We start from the raw sequence: 22,353 nt of genomic DNA on the forward strand, positions 1-22,353 counted from the left end.
TGGGTTGCTCCACACCTCTTCAGCCAACTGGCAATGGTGATATGGAAGAATATCTCTGCCACCACACATATAGAAATAATGGAAATAAAGAAAATAGAAGTAAATTAAGATAGCTAGTAATATGATGATCTGGACAAGGCATTAGGATATATCCCAAGAAAACAATGAGACTGAAGAGAGGGACACATTATCTTGGTGAATCTACCAAGGTCCAGGGTTTGGGGGTCTTAGCTTTGTATGCTCAACTACCTTCTTAGTAAGTACAGGAAGAATGGATTTACTCATCGGAAGCAGGTTTGGTTAACAAAGCTCTTGAGATTGACATGTAAAGACAAAAAACTAATGTACTGATTTCTAGTAAGACTTATAACTGGATATGCAAGCATATATTCAAGTCATCCAGGTTACATAGCCTCTCCATGTAGATCAGCTACATGGCAAGCCAAATTATCATAAGGTTGCCTTATGGATTAGAGGAGTCCATTATGTGACTCAAATGTTTAGTGCTATCAGATTCTGCTTTAGTAGTGGTGACTGACATCTGCTTAGAATGAAGTGGTGGATGGGATATGCACAAGGGCATCTCATTCCTGGACAATGTTTGGGAGGGTCTAGGCAACAAGAGACAACACAAACCTCTATGACCAACTCCTGTCATAGCATCGATTTTCTATGTGACTAGAAATCCATTTTCTATGTGACTAGAAATCCATTTTCTATGTTTCATCAAGCTACAATCCAATTTATATAATACTAAATAGATTAGAATTCATCAAGCTATAATCTAATCCTGCTGATCTGACAGCAAATCCTATTTCTTTAAACTGCCATTACATCTTTTTTATTCATAATATAAGCAATCCAAAAAGTTTAACTCACAGAATGGAATCTTACTCCTCTTACTGGTTTTTAAGGAAAGCCACATAAATAAATTTAAAAATTAAAAAAAGAAAAGAAAAGAAATTGTAAAAGGAAAGCCACATCATAACCTATACTAATTTAAAATGGTATTATTCGGCCAGGTGTGGTGGCTACCGCCTGTAATCTCGGTACTTTGGTAGGCTGAGGCAGGAGGACTGCTTCAGCCCAGGAGGTAGAGGCTGCAGCGAGCTACGATCACACCACTACACTCCAGCCTGGGCAACATAGCAAGACCCTGTTTCTAAAAAATAATATTATCATTATTACTAACATTGAGTGAGAGCTATATGTCAAGTATTTTTCTAAGTACTTACATGTATTAATTCATTTAATCCTCCCAATAATCCTATGAGGTAGATATTATTATAATACCTACTTTACAAATAAGGAAATTGTGGCACAGATAATTTAAGTAACTATCCAAGTAGTAAATTAAGGCTGAGCTGAGCGTTAAACCCAAGAAGTCGAGCTCCAGAATCCATGTTCTTAATCATTATGCCTTAATGCTTCTCTAAATAATAACAATGTAGATTCACTACAAAGTCTGAAAGAATCCATATTTATTTAGGACCTGTCCTGTAGCTTTTCTGTCATTCTGCTCAAACCACAGTACCAATGGGCATCCTCTAAACTATGGAAGCCAGGTAGGCAGGGTGGGCTAGGGTGGAAACCTTTAGTAGGTTCTAGATCCCAGAACTTTGCCCACCCCCCCCAACTCCCCTGTTGCCCAGGACCTCATGCCAAACATAAATCCCAAGATTATCTTATCTTAGGTGTCCCTGACTTTCAGAAATGTACTAAATCTGGGACCCAAGGCAATGGAACATTGTTTTATTGCATTGTTTAGTTAAAATTAAGTGCAAATGGTTCCCCAAAAAATTAAAAAGAGAATTAATATATCATCAGGCAATTCCACTTCTGGGTATAAAAAACAAGGTCTTGGCCAAGCACGGTGGTTCATGCCTGTAATCCTAGCACTTTGGGAGGCTGAGGTGGAAGGATCGTTTTAGCCCAGGAGTACAAGACCAGCATGGGCAACATAACAAGAACCTGAATCTATTTTAAAAAGTAAAGTAATTTTTTTTATAAAACAGGACCTCGGGCCGGGCACGGTGGCTCACGCCTGTAATCCCAGCACTTTGGGAGGCCGAGGTGGGCAGATCATGAGGTCAGGAGATCAAGACCATCCTGGCTAACATGGTGAAACCCCTTCTCTACTAAAAATACAAAAAGTTAGCCGGGCATGGTGGCATGCGCCTGTAGTCCCAGCTACTCGGGAGGCTGAGGCAGGAGAATCACTTGAACCCAGCAGGCGGAGGTTGCAGTGAGCCGAGATTGCACCACTGCACTCCAGTCTGGCAACAGAGTGAGACCCCGTCTCAGAATAAATAAATAAATAAATAAATATAAAACAGGACCTCAAAGAGATATTTCTACACCCATGTTTATAGCAGTATTATTCACAATAGCCAAAAGGTAGAACCAAACCAAATGTTCATTGACAGATGAATGGATACCCACAATGTGGTATATACATACAGTGGAATATTATTCAGCTTTAAAAAGGAAGGAAATCCATTCACGTGCCACAACATGGATGAACCTTGAGGACATTATGCCAAGTTAAATAAACCGGTCAAAAATAGGCAAACACCACATGATTCCACTTACATGTGGTAAGTAGAAAATGGTGGTTGCCAGGGGCTGGGGAGCAGGGAACAGGGAGTTATTGTTTAATGGGTACGGAGTTAATTTTGTAAGATGAAAAGAGGTCTGGAGATGGATGTTGGTAATAGTTGTACAACAATGTGCTTAGTACTACTTAATTGTACACTTCAAAATGGTTAAGATAGTGACTTTACTATGTCTATTTTATCATAATCTTTTTAAAAATTGAATTACTAGTTGACATCTACTGGTCTCTCTAAATACAAAAAAAGTGACATCTTTTCTGTAAGACTAAATATTAGAAATCAGGCTCTATGTCTAGTCTCAAAATACAGAGATAAGGTAAGGAAAGTTCACGGAAATACCTAAAAAACAAATATCCTTTGAAAAATCATTACAATAACAAGGTTTTTTTAGGTTCACAATTTACAGCTCATTTCAAGCTGTTATATGGGTTTATTTAGGCCTTTGATACTTGGTTATATACTTATTTTTAGAAAAAAGTAAGAATTATAATTTGGAATAATGAAAAAGATACTGAAAGTAGAGAGTGGTGATTAAATGCACAAACCCCAGAATCTGACAGACTCGGTTCCCACATCATTCTGCCACTTGCTGATTGAATATCATTGGCCAAATTACATAACCTCTCTGAGCTTTAGTTTACTCATTCATAAAATGGGAACACTAATTTCTAGGCTATAGAGCTACTCTGGGGATTAAATAATGCAAGTAAAGAGTTTATTTACCAAGTGTCTGACACACAATAAACGTATTAAGTGGTTGCTATTATTAATAAAATATGAACAGGATAAGGATAAACAGTAGGAAATTATAAGGATTGTAGGATCTTTCAAATTTTATCAAACCTATGAGTCTTAGATAGTTGACTTCTTATTTTCTTTAAGAAGTAAAGATATGCTACTAGAATTTGTGATAATCAGGTTGGGGAAGAAAAAGTTGATTTCAATGTTTTGCTTAAAGAGTTAATAGTGGTAATGAGAAAAGAAAAACGTCCATGGTCATGGAAGATACTAAAATAATTATAAGAAAATATTTTGTGCAACTTCTTGCCAAAAAATTGGCAATCTAGATGAGATGCATGATTTTCTAAAAACCATAAATTCTAAAATTGATTCAAGAAGAGAAAGAAAATCAAACAAATCAATAATCATAGAAGAAAAGAATAATCAAAGTTCTACCTCTAAAAGTATCAGCAAGCCCAGGTAGTTTTGCAGCACACTCTGTAACTTTCAAAAACCAAATAGCATGATAATTTTTCATCATTTAAACGATTGCAGAGCATAGAAAAAAAGGTTGAAATCTGAATTCATCTACAAAGTTAGGCTAACACTAATATCAAAACTGGATAAAGATAGCACAAATAAATAAAACTATGGACCAATCTTACTTAAAAACTGAAATTATGGACAGGTATGGTGGGGTGCCTCATGCCTGTAATCTCATCATGTGGGAGACCAAGGCGGGAGAATCGCTTGAGGCCAGGAGTTGAAGATCAGCCTGGGCAACATAGGGAGACACCATATCTACAAAACAAAATTTTTAAAGGCAGCACGCAGTGCCTCACACCTATAATCCTAGCACTGTGAGAGGCCGAGGCTGGCAGATTGCTTGTGCTCAGGAATTCAAGACCAGCCTGGGCAACATAGCAAAACACCATCTCTACAAAAAATACAAAAATTAGCTAGGGGTAGTGGCGTGCTCCTGTGGTCTCAGCTACTTGGTAGGCTGAGGTGGGAGGATGGCTTGAGCCTGGGAGGTCGAGGCTGTAGTAAGCCAAGATCATACCACTACCCTCCAGCCTGGGCAACAGAGTGAGATGTTGTGGCAATTTTTTTAAAAAAATTCTGAAACCATATAAACAAAATATAAACTAATCAAATCCAGCAAGTAATTAAAATGGTAATATTTCACAACCAAATAGAGTTTATTCTAGAAATGTGGGAATGTTTCAGTGTAGAAAAACATATATATTCACTACACTCATAAATTCAAAGATAGAAACTATATGATTTTTATCATTAGATCCCCATTTGATAATTTTAGCAGTCATTTCTAAAAGTCATAAAGTGAAAGTCAATATAATGTCAACTGGTGAAATACCAAAGAAATTGAAATAGGAACAAAGCAGAAGAATCCAGCACTCAATTTTTCAACACTCTTTTCACAATTCTAGCAAACACAAGATAAAATAAGTGACAGAAATATTAGAAAAGAAGATGTAAATTATCATTACCTCAAATATTATACAGTGTGATAAGAGATGCAAGCTTAAAACGACTGTTAGCATTAATAAAATACACCAGTGCTAAGAAAGAATACAGGATAAATATGTTTTAAAGTCCATAGCTTTCATTTTATATCATCATAAGCCATTAAAAAAATCAAATGAAACAAGTCTCATTCACAATATTTTAAAAATAAGACTTATTCTTTGGCACTAAATCTTTTTCCTGAGGCAAGAGATTTACAATTTTTTTTAATCTTTAAAGTACTAATATATAAATAAAGGTTTATGAAAGTTGCAGATACCAGGATGAAATCACTTTTTGTCAAACACAAACTAGAACCAGGAGAGCACAAAGGAGTAGGGTTCATGATTGCATGGACGAGATAAAAGACATTTTTGGAAGTCCTGTCTCAAGGACTTTCTAAAATAAGAAATTCTGTAGGACTGCAGCAATTCAGATAAAATGCTCTCAAAACAATACCTGCCCAATAACAGCATCTCTTCCTCTAAAATGGCGCCAACTCTGACTTTGAGTATCCAAAACCAATGTCTGTTTCCAAGCAGCTTATGTGAACTTCTCCTTTTGCCAAATAAAAGTTTCCCTTTGGCCAGGCACAGTGGCTCACACCTGTAATCCCAGCACTTTGGGAGCCCGAGGCGGGCGGACAAGGTCAGGAGATCAAGACCATCCTGGCCAACATGGTGAAACCCCGTCTCTACTAAAAATATAAAAATTAGCTGGGCATGGTGGTGTGCGCCTGTAATCCCAGCTACTTCGGAGGCTGACGCAGGAGAATGCTTGAACCAGGGAGCTGGAGTTTGCAGTGAGCTGAGATTGTGCCACTGCACTCCAGCCTGGCGACAGAGCGAGATTCCGTCTCAAAAAAAAAGAAAAAAAGAAAAATATTTCCCTTTATCCTCCCTTCTTTGATGCATATGTAGCTTGCCACAGCTGTGCATCTCAGGTTATAATCCTCTTTTCTAATTCCCAAATAAATTCAATGTATTTAGAGATTTTTTTCCCTGATTTTTTTTTTTTTTTTTGGCTTACAGGTTTTTAATTAATAAGTTTCAGTACAGAGTTCACCCTGTCTATTCCACTTTAATGTGTAATCATAAAATTATGTAAAGAAAAAACTTGAAACAAAGAAAAAATGAAATTCTGAAGGTTCATGTTTTAAAGTTTAACACAGAACCAGTTAATGTAGATATTCATAGGAGCATTAAATCATAAGACAGTCTATGGACAACATGCTAAAAATCTTTTTATATTTCAGTAATTATGTTGCCAGAGAACCCTGGTATTAAAGCATCCTTACCAGAACTGAAATTCACTTATTTATATTTATAATATGTTTTACATATTTGATTAACATTGATTTTGCACTTCTATTTCAAATAATAAAAATAAATAATGTGACGTTGCAGGATTCAATGTCTTTTTTTTTTTTTTTTTTTTTTGAGATGAAGTGTCTTGCTCTGTCGCCCAGGCTGGAGCGCAATGGCACGATCTCAGCTCACTGCCATCTCCGCCTCCTTGGTTCAAGCAATTCTCCCACCTCACCCTCCCAAGTAACTGGGACTACAGGTGTGCACCACCACCCCCAGCTAATTTTTTGTATTTTTGGTAGCGATGGGGTTTTACCATGTTGGCCAGGCTGGTCTTGAACTCCTCACCTCAAGTGATCTGCCCGTCTTGGCTTCCCAAAGTGCTGGGATTACAGGCATGAGCCACCACACCCAGCCAGGATTCAATGTCTTTATTTGTTGTTTAAGTATTTAGTGGCAAGTTTGGAGAAGAGAAGCACATGTTAGAATCCTTGGTTTAAAATGTCTGAAAAGAAAGACCTATTATAGCCTTACTAAGTCCCTTCTAACTGAAAAGATCCTTGGCTGTTTGCATCATCACAGAAAATAAGGAACTACATATACAGCATTAACCTTGAGAAAATTCAGATTCGGTCCTGCTTCAGTATTGAACCAAACCAGGTTATTTGCACAACAAGTAAAATGTCTTAAAACCTTATAAATCTTTTATATCAGGGTAAGCACTCATTTGAAAAATTAAAATAAGGAAAATAATATTATCTAAGATGAATTAAGTATCATGATTAACATTAAAAATTTAGAATTTGCAAGGAAGTGAAATAATGAGTTTTCTAATTAAAAGATAATTAAAGACAGATTTCTCCACATACACACAAAAATTTCCCTAAAGCTTTATAAAGATTTAACTAGCTAATAAGGTAGAGAAGTAATTTATGTGCCCACTAAAAAATACTCAATCTCTGAATGTTAGTCCAAAATTAACTTGTCAGATCATTAAATCATTGGCTAGGAACACGTTAAGTACCTATTATGTACTAGGCACTTAGATCATTGTGAGACAATAAAAAATACTGCATTAGAAAAGGACATTTTTCACATCTTAAATGCAATGAGCATTATTTGGCTGGCAATTAATTACATTTAACACATTAAACATATAGAGCAAAATTCTGAGCAATCAAAATAATTATACCCTTGAGCAATCGATTATTTAAATTTCTTTCACTATTCCCTTAAGCTGATTTCTACTCTGGGATTCTTTCATAGTTCTCAAATAAGAAAATAAAAAATTTCCTAAATAAGGCAATACAAAAGAATAGAAATGTAAGAGAAGAGATGTATTAGCTCTTGAATCCCTGTTTCCATTTGCTGTCAATAGTGCCTCTAATGTTCGATTTTCTCTTCAAAGCAAAATCTTGATTTAAAAGAAGAAAAAGTACAATCACCTTTAACAGCTAAAGTATACTGATTAGCATCTACTAAAGTTAGCAAAGACTGAAACTGAGAAAAAAATTGTAGAATCTTTATTCTAAGTTATATAATGCCATTCACCATAGTAATGATTTTATACTTTGGTATATGGCTTTTTAAAATAAATATTGCCAACAGATAAAAATTTTTCCTTTGCTGTCTTAAGGCAGTCCTAAGAGAATTTTTACCAGTGTATGTGTTCATAACTTGAATGTTAATTTAAAGCAATGTTACTTCTATCACCTAAATGATATACTTATAGAAGAGTGGTTTAATTGGGAACAGAAAAACACCACATTGCTTCTTCCCAAGAAAAAGGGATGTATTCCATTCTCAAGGTCTCTCTCCCACTCTCTATTTATATATAATATACTGCATAGATAAATATACACACATGTATATATGTATTTTTTTGAACTTAAAGAAGACTGGACATATGTATTTACATGTATATATCCAACAAATATTTAATTTTGAGATCTCTCTCCCTCTTCTGATTTATTATTCTCAGTATAATTCTCAAACTGTACGATCTTTCACATTTCATTCATTCATCAAGCATGTATCGAGTCCCTTCTGCATGCTTAGCTTTTTGTCAGATGGAAGGAAGATACAAAAGAAAAACTGTTTCTGCCCTTCAGAATCTTTCCATCTCTTCTAGGAACGAGATAAAACACCATATATCATTAAGAAATTTATAAGACTAGTCCCAAAACCAATGGTACAAGTAACATGCATTTTACATTTATGTGGAATTTTAGAGCTTGGAAACACTTTCGTGATATTTAATCCTAAGAACAATCTTGTAAAGTGCACATTATTAGCTCCATTTCAGTGATGAGGAATCTGAGACAGAATTTTAAGTGACATGTCTCATTCAAACATTATGAGTGGAAGAGTCAAGACTTAAGCCTGAGTTTTCTGATTCTAAGCCCAGTGCTCTTTTCAACACAGCACTGGAAACCAAAGATTGTGGTACACAACAGGGCAACAGCCAGTCTTCTGCTCGAGGTCCAACTAAACTGGACCCATACTGAGCAGTGTCCAGCCAAATGTCCAAATTAATTTTATCCTGCAAATATTTGTTCTTCAGTGTAATACACACAGCACAACTACCATTTCCTTCGTCTTAGTGCCTTTATCTCCTACATTCCAGAAATGGGGATGTCAATTTTTTTTTTTTAAATCTGGCCTAGATGGAATCATATAAATCTCAAGTCATAATATAAATCTTAAAGGTCTGGTTTCCACCAATCCTTACACATTTTGTTTTCCCCCAGCACTAGAGAGCCTAACCTACCCTCACCCCTTTCGAGCATTCTTGCTCCAAACGACCACCTATTTTAAGATGTCAACGACCCTTTCCCAAATTCTACAAATTCACCCCAGTTTTGCCACCCGACCCCAGCGCCTGCCCGGACACGTTCCCCTCCCTCCCAATAGATTTGATACCGAGTTCAGGTTCTGCAGGTCCCGTCGCGATGCTGTCACACAGCACTGACAGATAAGATTTGACCTTTCGACTCCGTCCTTGGGGACTTCCCGCTGGCCAAGAAGGGTAGTTCCAACCCCAGGAAACGGGCTTCCTGCTCAGGAACGCAGCCTCTAGCAGCGCACAGTCTGAGGCAATGTCTCCGGCAATTAGAACGATGCTGGGCGCCCGGGTGTGCATCACTCCGTCTCATACTCCTACCAACCGCAGGGCACTCGGTCCAGCAGCCAGTCCATCCCACCCACAGCCAAGTCCCAGCCAGCTGGACCTTACGCAGGACCCCGATGACAGGTCGTTGACGGCTGCAGCAAAAGCCAAGGCCACCTGCCGCTGCTGCCCATCCCCGCCAACCTCAGACCCCCTAGACTGGACCGCAGAAAAGCGTTTCTATGGGAACCCCCCCACCGAGAATCACGTGACGCAATCGGACGACCAATCGTTTCTTACCTCTGCCCGCGGTCCACCTTTCGACCCTCCCTCTCGCCCCCGCCTCTTTCGCCCAGCCCCGCCCCTTGCCTGCGGAGAGCCCGCGCCTGCGCGCTGTGTCCTGCGCGCTCCCTCCCTCGCGCGCGCTCTCCGTGGAAGAGCGGGGGCAGCGTGGGAGGCGCCAGGGGAGCGCGAACCTGAGGAGGAAGAAACGGAGCTGGCGCGCAGGCCCAGAACCGTCCGAGCCGCGGCAGCCGGCGACGCCCCAGAGCGGAAGAGGGAAGTGAATCAGGCGCCGGGTAGTGGGCTGCTGGGCTGGGCTTGCTGAGGTAGAGGCAGCGCCGAGAAGAGGCCTTTGCCGCTGGTCGGGATTGGGATGTCGAAGAACACAGTGTCGTCGGCCCGGTTCCGGAAGGTGGACGTGGATGAATATGACGAGAACAAGTTCGTGGACGAAGAAGATGGGGGCGACGGCCAGGCCGGGCCCGATGAGGGCGAGGTGGACTCCTGCCTGCGGCAATATCCTTGCATTCACCGCCCTCCCCACCCCAGCCCAGCCCAGCCCGCCCTTCTCCTGGGACCCGGGAGCCTGCAGGATCCGCGGGGCACCGGCGCGGAGCTGCCCTCTCAACCTGCGGCTTAACGTGTCTCTTTGGGGTCGCCCGCTCTGAGAGGGCAGGGGGAAGCCCCCGTTTCCTACCCAGTCGGCAGGAGACGCGAGGGTCCCACTCTTGGAAGCCTGCCCTCCCCCGCGCGCCGTACACGCCCCCAGATTCTTCAGGTTGCACCCGAGTGCCTGCCTGCCTCGGGAACTGGTCCCGCCGGCCGCGCCCTCGCGGCGCTGGGGAAGGCGGCCCGGGCTGATGGGGAAGGCTGGTGCCGAGCGCCTTAGTTTTTCTTCCTAGAACTCTATTTCCTGGTGTCACATTAGCTCCGGAAATTTCTGATTGTGGGGAACGTGCATCTTTCCTTAGTGGTTTTGTTTTTTGTTGTATTTTTGTTATTGGTAGCGTTAGGGTAGTTTATTCCTTACCGGGGGGCGGGGGGAGATGGGACGGTTCGAAAATTGAGGGCCCATGTGCTTTCAGCCCATTGGCCTTTTTTTAAAAAAAAGAAAAAGAAAAGAAGAAGAAGGGGATTTGGCAAAGTATACATTGTACAGAATTTGTTAACCGGGGGAGGGGAATGAATACAAAAAATACAAAACTCCTAGAAGGAAGCTTGGAGCCTTTTACCTGCTAAGAAAAGGACAATAGGAAAAACGACGGGGAATGCGTGTGGAGAATCCTTGGAAATATTTAAAATAAACCCCAATGAATAAGATAGAAGATGAGTCATTTGTATAAAGCAGAATCATTTTTGTAATCCTAAAATTGTTTCCATTTTAGTTAAAATATGGCTGTCAGTTCCCGGTTTCTGTTTTTGCATATTTGAATATTCATAACTTTGACTTCGCATTTGCATTACATCTTTTTTAGAAAAATGTAAATGTTGCAAAAAACCGAAGCTGTAGTTTTAGAAAATCTCAGACACTGGATTTGTATGCATTTCTAATTATTCTTGGGTGTATTCATAAGGAAGACTCTCAACAATGTCCTGTTATATTGGGGAAATATGAGAGTGAAAATATTTAATGGCAACAATATCCTTTTTTAAAGGCACCTAAATAGAGCATTAGACATTTATCAATATATACATAGTCCTTTGCCACAACTTTCACAATTAATTAGCTGTTGCTCTTTTGCATTATTTAAATACTTAAGTGCTTGGAGTCATAAAAAATGAGCTAATCTACATAAGGCATGCTTCTCTAGAAATCCCTGCAGCCTTGAAAATAACAGCTTGTCAACCAGAGATTTTGTGTGTGTAAGAACTTTTTCTTCAGAAGATAAATGGTGAACATGCTTCCTAAAAACATTATTTGTGATGGATAGATGGTGTTTTATGAAACCCCAGTGTATTTCAGGTAATTTGTGGTGACTCTTAAATGGTACTGCTGTATCCATATCAGTGGATCTGCTTTTTGATCAGTTCATCTTAAAATATAAAGATACTGTCTCTTCTTACCCTTACATACAGCCAGGAAAGACAGCCCTAGTGGTGGGGTACTAGAGATGGAGGAACAAGTGAACTCTGTGGTTTTCCTTTTAGGGGAATGTCTGTACATTCTGACAGTCTGATTGGCCTTCTGTTTCTCATGCTTGCTAACTCACTAGTGCTTTCAAAGAGAGCCTGAATTTAATAGGTATGGTCTAACACAGTTTGAATAACCTTTGTGAAATATGAGAGAAAATATCTAAAGCAAAAAATTAAGCTGCCACCTAAGGGACATATGAAATATTACATCTTCTGTGATGCCTCTTTTCATCAATATTGAGAGACTGCTAATGTGTATCATTCAGATTGCTAATCTCCCAGCATGTTCTACCAGCATTTCAGATAATATAGAATATAGTTCTAGTAAAAGCTTGGTGTTTATTTTTTCAATTAGAATCACAGGAAAAGACATATTTTGTTTGATAATAGGTTATTTCATTTGGGGGACTAATCATTCTGATATATATTTTAGGATTTCTTTAACACCACTCTAGGTAATGTTTGCATATGTGTCTCACTGGGAGATGAAAGACTATCAAGGTGTTCATTTGATAGTTAGAACCAAGAGTGAAACAGTCTTTGCTTTATTAAAAAAAAGTCTAATGTTCTATTTTGCTTTTGATATTTTGCCTTTGATTAACATCCTGGAAACCAACACATTGAATTTCCAGTATTGAACATGGTGACCAAAATAATTTTCTTTTTATATGTAAATCAAGTCATAAGAACCAGTGGTTGTAATGCTTTCCTGGGGGCCATCCTTTGCTGCTACACCCTTAACTTCCATCACAGGAAACATGACAGCTGCCCTACAGGCAGCTCTAAAGAACCCCCCTATCAACACCAAGAGTCAGGCAGTGAAGGTGAGTCGCAACTACAACACAGTGATCTCTGCTGATACCTTATTCTTAGTAAAATCCTCTGCAGTTGCAAAAAAAAAATCAATATTTTAACTGTTTGCTATCTTTGACATAGAAGAGTTTATAATGTAGTTTGATAGGTAAAAATTTCACGTGAAAAAATAGCCCTGTAATGTAGTTATGATAATGCTGCATGGTAAGACACAGTAAGTTCAAACGATAGTGAAATCATTTGTGTGTGTTTTTAGAGGAGACCACTCAGGCTGAATTTGAGCAAAGGTTTGAAAAATAAGTTAAACCTTTACAAAAATAAACAGATTGTAATTGCTTTTTAAAGATTTTTTAAAACCATACAAATACTAAATATTTATTATAGAAAGCTCAGACATATGGGAAGGTTAAAAAGATAGTGGTCTGTGGTCCCAGCACCCAGAGATAACAGTTACTACTTTGGGGCCTTGGTATATTGTTACAGAGTTCCCTTTTGTTTTTTAAGAATGAAATTTTATAACATACTTTTTCAGCTGTATGCAATGTACATGAGCTTTCCTTCGCAATAAGTTTATAGCATTTTTAACAGTTGCATATGGATAAGCTGCAGTGTATACATAACTAATCTTTTGTTATATATTTAGACTGATTTTTTTTTCCTATTGTAAACCACTGAAATCAATATTTTTTGGTAAATTTTTAATTGTTCTCTTTGAGTAAATTGCTAGCAGTGAATTACTGGATCAAAGAACGCACTTTTTTTTAAGGCTTTTGGTACATGTAGTATTGCCAAATTGCCCTTCGGAACAGTTGTGCAACTTACATTCTCTGCAGTCTTTTACTAATTCTTAACCTATTTACATACTTATTTAAAATGATGCCCATAGCATCAACCCCGTTGTCCATAGCTATTCATACATCCTAGGAGCTTCAAGAATCTCAATTGAATAGTAGTAAGTAATAACTTAGGTAAATGCATAATAATTATCTAGGTAACATAATTTTTTATTGGGGAAAAATTTCTTTGGTTTTTACAAGTTGTAAAGAATGTCGTTGAAATTTCATTTTTACCCTGGATGCAAAGATAATTTTCTAAATCTGGTAATTGCAGTCTTCAAACCAAAGATAACAATAGGTGGTAGAAACATTATGTGAAATCCTGACCAGTAGGAATGCTGGAGGTATCACTTTGTGTTGAATGGAAGGAGAAATGAATTGTTGAAAAGGTCAGTTAAGTGTTTCCTTTGCTTGGCTGGATGGGTAAGAAAATAACTGCTTTTGAAGCAGGCTTTTGCCAAAGAAAAAAGATCATTATTAATGAACATCACTATATTTCATATCTACAGTCAATTCATATAAATTACAGTCAATTTTCTTATAAGACAGCTTGGTTTATTAAAATTTTTAAATAAAAGAAAGTTTTTAAGAAAAAATTACTTCTGAAGGATAATTCAAGGTGGAACTGCAAATCTGCTTCCTTGTTTTGTTGGGAATTTTTTTTTTTTTTTGAGACAGAGTCTCACTGTGTCACCCAGGTTGGAGTGCAATGGCGCAATCGCAACTCACTGCACCCTCCGCCTCCCAGGTTTAAGCCATCCTCCTGCCTCACCCTCCCGAGTAGCTGGGATCACAGGCACACACCACCATGCCCAGATAATTTCTGTATTTTTAGTAGAGACGGGGTTTTACCATTTTAGCCAGGCTGGTCTCGAACTCCTGACCTCAGGTGATCTGCCCATCTAGGCCTCCCAAAGTGCTGGGATTACAGCTGTGAGCCACCACACCCAGCCGTTTTGTTGGGATATTTTTTTAAGATCAAGACATAAATTTAAATGTTGTTTTAGTAAATCGTTAAATTATCACATTGATCTGTTAGCAAATCCTCTCGGCTTTGCCTTCAATTATGTCAGTAGTCTGTCTAGTTTCTTACCACCTCCACTGCTACTATGCTTACCCATTCAGCCTGTGTTATTGCAATTGCCTCCTAATTGCTCTCCCTGCTTCTACCTTATCCCCTACTCCCACAGCGTATTCTCTGTAACATAGATGCCAAAGCGATCCTGTTAAAATGTGAGTCAGATTATGGCACTGCTCTTAAAACCTTCCAGTGTCTTCTCATTTCTCTCAGTAAAAGCCAAACTCCTTACAATGCCTGTAGGCCTTACACGATCTGTCCTCCCATAACCTCTGACTTACTCACGTGCTTTTCTCCCACCAATCCACTCCAACCACATTGGGTTTTTTTCTATTCCTGGAACACACTGAACATACACTAATAGCACTGTTCTTTCCTCTGTCTGAAACACTTTCCTCAGTTATCCCAAGCCTTCTTCTTTCACGTCCTTCAGGTCCTTACTCAAATGTCACCTTCTTAGTGTAGACTTTCTGAAATTCTAAACCCTCCTCATACAGATATGTCTAAATGTTCTGTTATTTATTTACCCACCAGGACCGGGCAGGCAGCATTGTCTTGAAGGTGCTCATCTCTTTTAAAGCTAATGATATAGAAAAGGCAGTTCAATCTCTGGACAAGAATGGTGTGGATCTCCTAATGAAGTACATTTATAAAGGATTTGAGAGCCCCTCTGACAATAGCAGTGCTATGTTACTGCAATGGCATGAAAAGGTAAGTTATGAATTATAAATCTATATGACTGGTTCTTTTATAATAGGGAATGACAGTGACAACCTCCCTCACCTAAGTAACCATTTTGATTGGTTGTACATTTTTGTTATTACAAATAAAATGCATGAAAATGATAGTTCATATTTATGTTTACTAGCCTTGGTCTTAAGAGATTCTGATTCTAACACTTGTGTTTATTCAACAATGATTATTAGTAATTAAACATAATCTTGAACTCTGAATTAAATCAAAACTTTGTAAAAGAAAATAAACAATACAAATCAAGAATTCTTTCACAGTGACCAAAAGGTGAAAACAACACAAGGATCATAACAGATGAACAGCTAAATTGTGGTACATACATAGAATGGAATATGATTCAGCCATTAAAAGGAATGACATTCTGACACATGCTATAACATGTGTAAACCTTGAAAACATACCAAGTGAAATGAGCCAAACACAAAAGAACTAATATTTTATAATTTTACTTATATGAAATAATCTAGGATAGGCAAACACAAAGGGACAGAAAGTCCTTAGAGGTTACCAGGAAGTAGGGAAAGCAAGGAATAGGGAGTTAGTGCTTAATGGGTACAGAGTTCCTGCTTGGAGTGGTAAAAAAGTTTTGGAAACAGATAGTGGTGATGGCTACAGTACATTGTGAATATAATTAATGCCAATGGATTTTACACTTAAAGATGGTTAAAATGGCAAATCTTGTGTTAGATATTTTACAGCTTTTTTAAAGAATTAGGGGTTTGGAGAATCAAGAATTCTTAAATCATGTTTTTCTATTTTCATACATATATTTTGCAATGTAAGTAGATGCTGGTACATCATCTGTCAAAAGAGTATAAGTGATTTTGAGCTTTGGGTAAAAAACTGGATAACATGTAAATAGAACCAGTCATAAAAATATTGAGTGAAGTGTATCTGAGTGAAAACACAAACATAAGAAAAAAGTACATAGTAAAACTTGTTGTTTAGCCTTGGTCAAGTCACTTTATCCCTCATACACTATCAAAAAGAACTAACATTTATGGATAGGGTAACCATTCCTCACAATTTTCCCAGGATAGCCCCAGTTTATGCCTGTTGTCCCATCATAACTATAAATAGTTCCCCCTTTTACTTTAAAATGTACCAATTTGGATAGTAATTTATATGGCACCCTATTCATGGAACACTTTCTGTTGCCAGGCACCATACTATTAATGTTTTATTTAACCTTTACAACAACGCTGTGAAGTATATAAATATCTTTATCATCCTCAATTTACAGATGAAGAGCCAGCTTTAAAACCCAAGCAGCGTAGTTCTAGTATAGCCTCAAGATTGCAGTGAACATTGATTACTTATTATATTCCATGTATTCTTCAAAGGACTTTATAAATATTAACTCATTTAATCCTCATAAAAACGGAGGGAAATGCTTGCTATTATTCCTCTTTTGTAGCTGAGGAGACTGAAGCATCTGTGAAGTCTTCATTTCTTCCAAATGTCAGTCACCAGTTTTTACCAATCTTCGAAGTATTTCTGAAATCTATCTGTTCAAGTGTATCTAATGCAGCTGTTCACAGCATCTCTCCCAGTCTGTTGCCATAGCTTCCTGACTGGTTTCCCAGTTAACAGTTTTGCCTCCTTCAAATCTGTTCTCCACCCAGCCATCGGAATGATATCTTTAAAATCAGAATTGCCCTTGTCAGTCACCTGCAGGATAAAGTCAAAGTTCCCAAGTCTAGCTTCATCTTCCATGTCATTCTTCCCCTCAGGCTATAGCAATGCCACCTTTTTCCTGAGTGCACCATATCGTTTCACACCTCCATACATTTGCTCATGATTTTCTGGTGTTAGCCTGTCACCTACTCATTCTTTTAATGTGTCATTTCCTCCATGAAGCCTTAGCTGAAACATTCCTCTATACTGTTAATCTGGGTATAAACCTCTCCCTGGTGCTTTAATAGCACCTGAAGCACAACTCTCATTTCATACATTAGATTAAAATTACCTGTTTATATGTCTGTCTCCTCATGCTACACCAGAAAATGCTGTATTTGTTCACTTTTGTATCCCCAGCATCTAGCACAGTACTCAGTATACAAAGGTATTCCATAAATATTTTTTGAACAGAAAGAAACCAGAGCTCAGATTCCTAATACTTGATCATTACTCTCTATTTTTCAAATTAGAGTCAGAGTTAAAGTTTCTAAGTTCTTAGCTATTAAACAATACCTTCTTTCTTTGGGAGAAAAAAATCTGACAAAGGCTCACTAATTGAAGTGGAAGTTGGGATGGTTGATCCCAGTTTGAATTTTCTCCTGACTGTGTGGTGAGAATGAGAAATGCAGAATGTCCACCTGTTTTGAGCAGGAACACTATGCTGCAGATACTTTTTTTTTTTTTTTTTTTTTTTTTGAGACAGAGTCTTGCTCTGTCGCCCAGGCTGGAGTGCAGTGTCGCAATCTCGGCTCACTGCAAGCTCCGCCTCCCGGGTTCACACCATTGTCCTGCCTCAGCCTCCCGAGTGGCTGGGACTACAGGCGCCCGCCACCACGCCCGGCTAATTTTTTGTATTTGTAGTAGAGACGAGGTTTCACCATGTTAGCCAGGATGGTCTCGATCTCCTGACCTCGTGATCCGCCCACCTCAGCCTCCCAAAGTGCTGGGATTACAGGCGTAAGCCACTGCGCCCGGCCTATGCCGCAGATTTTTTAAAACATTATTTAGAATTAATGTACTAGAAGGTAAACTAGTATCTCACTAGAATGTAAGCTCATGAGGGCAGGGACTTTCAAGGTTTTGTTTATTACTGTAACCCCAGTGCCAAGAACAGTACCTGGTGCGTAATTGGTGCTCAAGAATTTATTATTTGTTAACTAATAAACTCAGGGTCTATAGCCATGCCTTTTCCTTCTTTAAGAGAAATGTTTTACTAAATATGAGAATTGACCTTTTATTATTCTGTCAACATTTACATCTTGGTTTGTTTTTAGGCACTTGCTGCTGGAGGAGTAGGGTCCATTGTTCGTGTCTTGACTGCAAGAAAAACTGTGTAGTCTGGCAGGAAGTGGATTATCTGCCTCGGGAGTGGGAATTGCTGGTACAAAGACCAAAACAACCAAATGCCACCGCTGCCCTGTGGGTAGCATCTGTTTCTCTCAGCTTTGCCTTCTTGCTTTTTCATATCTGTAAAGAAAAAAATTACATATCAGTTGTCCTTTAATGAAAATTGGGATAATATAGAAGAAATTGTGTTAAAATAGAAGTGTTTCATCCTTTCAAAACCATTTCAGTGATGTTTATACCAATCTGTATATAGTATAATTTACATTCAAGTTTAATTGTGCAACTTTTAACCCCTATTGGCTGGTTTTTTTGTTTTGTTTTGTTTTGTTTTGTATTATTTTTAACTAATACTGAGAGATTTGGTCAGAATTTGAGGCCAGTTTCCTAGCTCATTGCTAGTCAGGAAATGATATTTATAAAAAATATGAGAGACTGGCAGCTATTAACATTGCAAAACTGGACCATGTTTCCCTTATTTAAGCAAAATATGTTTTTGGAATAAGTGGTGGGTGAATACCACTACCAAGTTATAGCTTTGTTTTTGCTTGCCTCCTGATTATCTGTACTGTGGGTTTAAGTATGCTACTTTCTCTCAGCATCCAATAATCATGGCCTCTCAATTTATTTGTGGTCACCCAGGGTTCAGAGCAAGAAGTCTTGCTCTATACAAATGTATCCATAAAATATCAGAGCTTGTTGGGCATGAACATCAAACTTTTGTTCCAATAATATGGCTCTGTTTAGAAAAAACTGCAAATCAGAAAGAATGATTTGCAGAAAGAAAGAAAAACTATGGTGTAATTTAAACTCTGGGCAGCCTCTGAATGAAATGCTACTTTCTTTAGAAATATAATAGCTGCCTTAGACATTATGAGGTATACAACTAGTATTTAAGATACCATTTAATATGCCCCATAAATGTCTTCAGTGTTCTTCAGGGTAATTGGGATCTCAAAAGGTTTGGTTCAGATCCAAACAAATACACATTCTGTGTTTTAGCTCAGTGTTTTTTAAAAAAAGAAACTGCCACACAGCAAAAAATTGTTTACTTTGTTGGACAAACCAAATCAGTTCTCAAAAAATGACCGGTGCTTATAAAAAGTTATAAATATCGAGTAGCTCTAAAACAAACCACCTGACCAAGAGGGAAGTCAGCTTGTGCTTAGTATTTACATTGGACACCAGTTTTGTAATCATTGACTTATGTGCAAACTGGTACAGAAATTCTATAAACTCTTTGCTGTTTTTGATACCTGCTTTTTGTTTCATTTTGTTTTGTTTTGTAAAAATGATAAAACTTCAGAAAATAAAATGTCAGTGTTGAATAATTTATTTTTCTCTGACTTTAACAATTACGAATGTATGGTTAATTAAGAGGAAAGGTTTTCTGCTTCTACCACCAAGTACCGTACTCTTAACAAGAACAGTTTGGTAGAGTTTTTATAAGACTACTTTATATAGATATAAGATGATAGAGAAGAGAGTCATGAATGATGTCAGAGCACTACTGAAGCCTTTGGAGTGATTCCATAGCCCTCTGGATGGCAGCTGAATACCTGTATGTAGTATCACTGCCCAAAGACCTAGACTAGAAAGTGCAGAGTAGCCTAGCAGCTGCAGTCATTCATTCCCAGCCTCCAAAATTCTCTTTCTTACACCTCAAATCTATTTCTTGTACTTACCTACTCACAGCAACTTCTGTTTGCTTTCGATCTTCACCTGACTATATTCCCACTTTCAAACACTTCCAGGCAATTCAGGGTCCTATGGGTGAAGATAAGCTAAGCAATAGGTATTATTTTTAAATATTACTTAGAGATGGGGACTTGCTATGCTGCCCAGGCTGGAGTGCAGTGGCTGTTCACAGGTGTGATCATAGTGCACTGAGGCCTCAAACTCCTAGCTTCAAGCAGTCCTGCCTCAGCCTCCCGAATAGCTGGAACTACAGGCACATGCCACTGTGCCTTAGCCAATAGGTATTAGAGGCAGTCAAGTAGGTATAGCATAACCAATTACAAACTTTAAAATCAAATGATACTGAATGCTTTTTCATAAAATCCTTCGTAACATCACTTTCATAACTGAAGTGTTTGGAAAAATTCTGGAGTTCATATTTGTGCACACGAATGGGTGGGTATATTTAGAATCTGCCAGTCTATCAGCTTTACTGAGGGGAGATAATAAAAATATTTAACAAGTAGTATAATATAGAGACCGAGTCAAAATGGATACCAGCTGGAAACAACTGGTTCAACTGTTGCCTCCTGACTAAATGTCAGCCCAGGGTATAGTAACCATGACACAATACTATCCTTGGTGAAAAGAGTTGGGAATAGGATTAATTGTGGAAAAATATATATAAATGCCATAGGACACTTTTAGCACAAAAGTAGTTGTTTACCTCCCATTCTCCTCTAATCTCAGTGGTTTTATTATTTGGTTTCTTTTTTGCCATTTTACAAAAGGGAAGAAATGGAAAACATACCCCTTCTTGGTCATTGGGTAACAGCACCATTTAGGTAACAGTCATACTTGATGACAAGTATGATGATATTTTAAGGACATGAACATGGGTGAAATCAATGTGTAGATGGTACAAATTCTTTTTAAAGCATTTCCTGTGGATCTCAGGATCATGAGGACATAACAGAAGAATAAGGTCTGAATCTTGTTCACCAGTTTGCTGTCAGCCTCATTGGGAAGTAAGGTTAAGCACTTGAAAATTATGTCATACAAAAAAAAAAAAAGAAAATTAACGTCATACAATTTAGCATTTGACTGTAAATGCAGTTAGTCAATGTTGGGAGAACAACAAAATTAGGGTGGATCAGAGTAGTTAAAGTGAGACATTAATTTGAACTAATCCTTTGGAGGGGTAGAAAGGACAAACGGTCCAAGTGAAATGAACAGAGTAGAAAGAGAAAGTTAAAAGTGGGTTTAATAGTCACTGTTCTTGCAGTTTTAATGGTTTTTTTGTTTTGTTTTGTTTTTTTGAGACGGAATCTCGCTCTGTCGCCCAGGCTGGAGTGCAGTGGCGCGATCTCGGCTCACTCCAAGCTCTGCCTCCTGGGTTCATGCCATTCTCCTGCCTCAGCCCCCCAAGTAGCTGGGACTACAGGCACCCGCCACCACGCCCAGCTAATTTTTTGTATTTTTAGTAGAGACAGGGTTTCACTGTATTAGCCAGGGTGGTCTCGATCTCCTCACCTCGTGATCCGCCCGCCTCGGCCTCCCAAAGTGCTGGGATTACATGCGTGAGCCACCGCGCCCAGCCGCAGTTTTAATGTTTTTAACATAGAATTCTAGATGGTGCGAATTATTCACAGGATCAGAAACTATCTCCGTGATAGAGTCAAGAAAGTCAAATTATAGGAAATCATAATGTTTTGTTAGCTGAAATAGACATTGATGATCACTTAGTTTCAGCCCACGTATAAAGGTAAAAAAAAAAAAAAGGAAAATTAATTTTTTTTGTTTTTTTTGAGATGGAGTCTTGCTCTGTTGCTCAGGCTGGAGTGCAATGGCACAATCTCGGCTCACTGCAACCTCCACCTCCCAGTCTCAAGCGATTCTCCTGCCTCAGCCTCCTGAGTAGCTCGGATTACAGGCACGCGTCACCGTGCCCAGCTGATTTTTGTATTTTTAGTAGAGACGGGGTTTCACCATGTTGCCCAGGCTGGTCTTGAACTCTTGACCTCAGGTGATCCACCCTCCTCAGCCTCCCAAAGCGCTGGGATTACAGGCATAAGCCACCGCGCCCAGCCAGATTGATTAATTTTTAGACACACGATTTTTCCTTTAGATTTACAACTAACATCCCCTTACAGACAAAATATTTTAAAAGCACCAAAATAATTGAAAAACACACCCAATTAAGAAACAGACCAACGGCCTCTGTAGAACCGAGTGCCCTTAAACAAGGCTGCTTCTGTCCATATTCCTGCTGTGGGACCTCTGCCCCACTCCCTCTCCCCCTCACCCCAGTGTCACTAGTACAATATGTGAAAACCCCAATGTGAAAATGTTCTGTGCAGGTGCCTCTTGTACGATTCCAGATATGGAGGAGGCCCGGGAAGCCCACAGAGGTACAGCATGTCATCTGCCTCAAGGTGGTGCTACTTCACCACATTGATGATCCAACCACAAGCAACAT

At 38.7% G+C, this 22,353-nt stretch overlaps 2 protein-coding genes across 5 annotated transcripts in view; one reads left to right on the plus strand and one right to left on the minus strand.

Annotated features, from left to right (window-relative positions):
* RGL1 (ral guanine nucleotide dissociation stimulator like 1) overlaps window positions 1-9,543 on the minus strand; it is a 301,446-nt gene extending 291,903 nt beyond the window's left edge. For 2 of the 4 annotated variants that reach the window (XM_024242270.3, XM_054544765.2), the window contains exon 1: window positions 9,092-9,539. The gene's annotated coding sequence lies outside the window, so the exon portion shown is untranslated. 4 annotated transcript variants of the gene reach the window in all.
* A 276-nt stretch (window positions 9,544-9,819) lies between these two features.
* ARPC5 (actin related protein 2/3 complex subunit 5) lies at window positions 9,820-19,528 on the plus strand (the record flags this gene model as incomplete). Its single annotated transcript, NM_001134213.1, is given in 4 exon segments — window positions 9,820-10,076; window positions 12,445-12,517; window positions 14,955-15,131; window positions 18,128-19,528. Coding segments are annotated over 4 exon segments (456 nt in total). The 3' UTR covers window positions 18,191-19,528.
* Between the last annotated feature and the right edge of the window lie 2,825 nt (window positions 19,529-22,353).

The sequence above is a fragment of the Pongo abelii genome, chromosome 1 (assembly GCF_028885655.2).
Source record: "Pongo abelii isolate AG06213 chromosome 1, NHGRI_mPonAbe1-v2.0_pri, whole genome shotgun sequence".
Lineage (NCBI taxonomy): Eukaryota > Metazoa > Chordata > Mammalia > Primates > Hominidae > Pongo > Pongo abelii.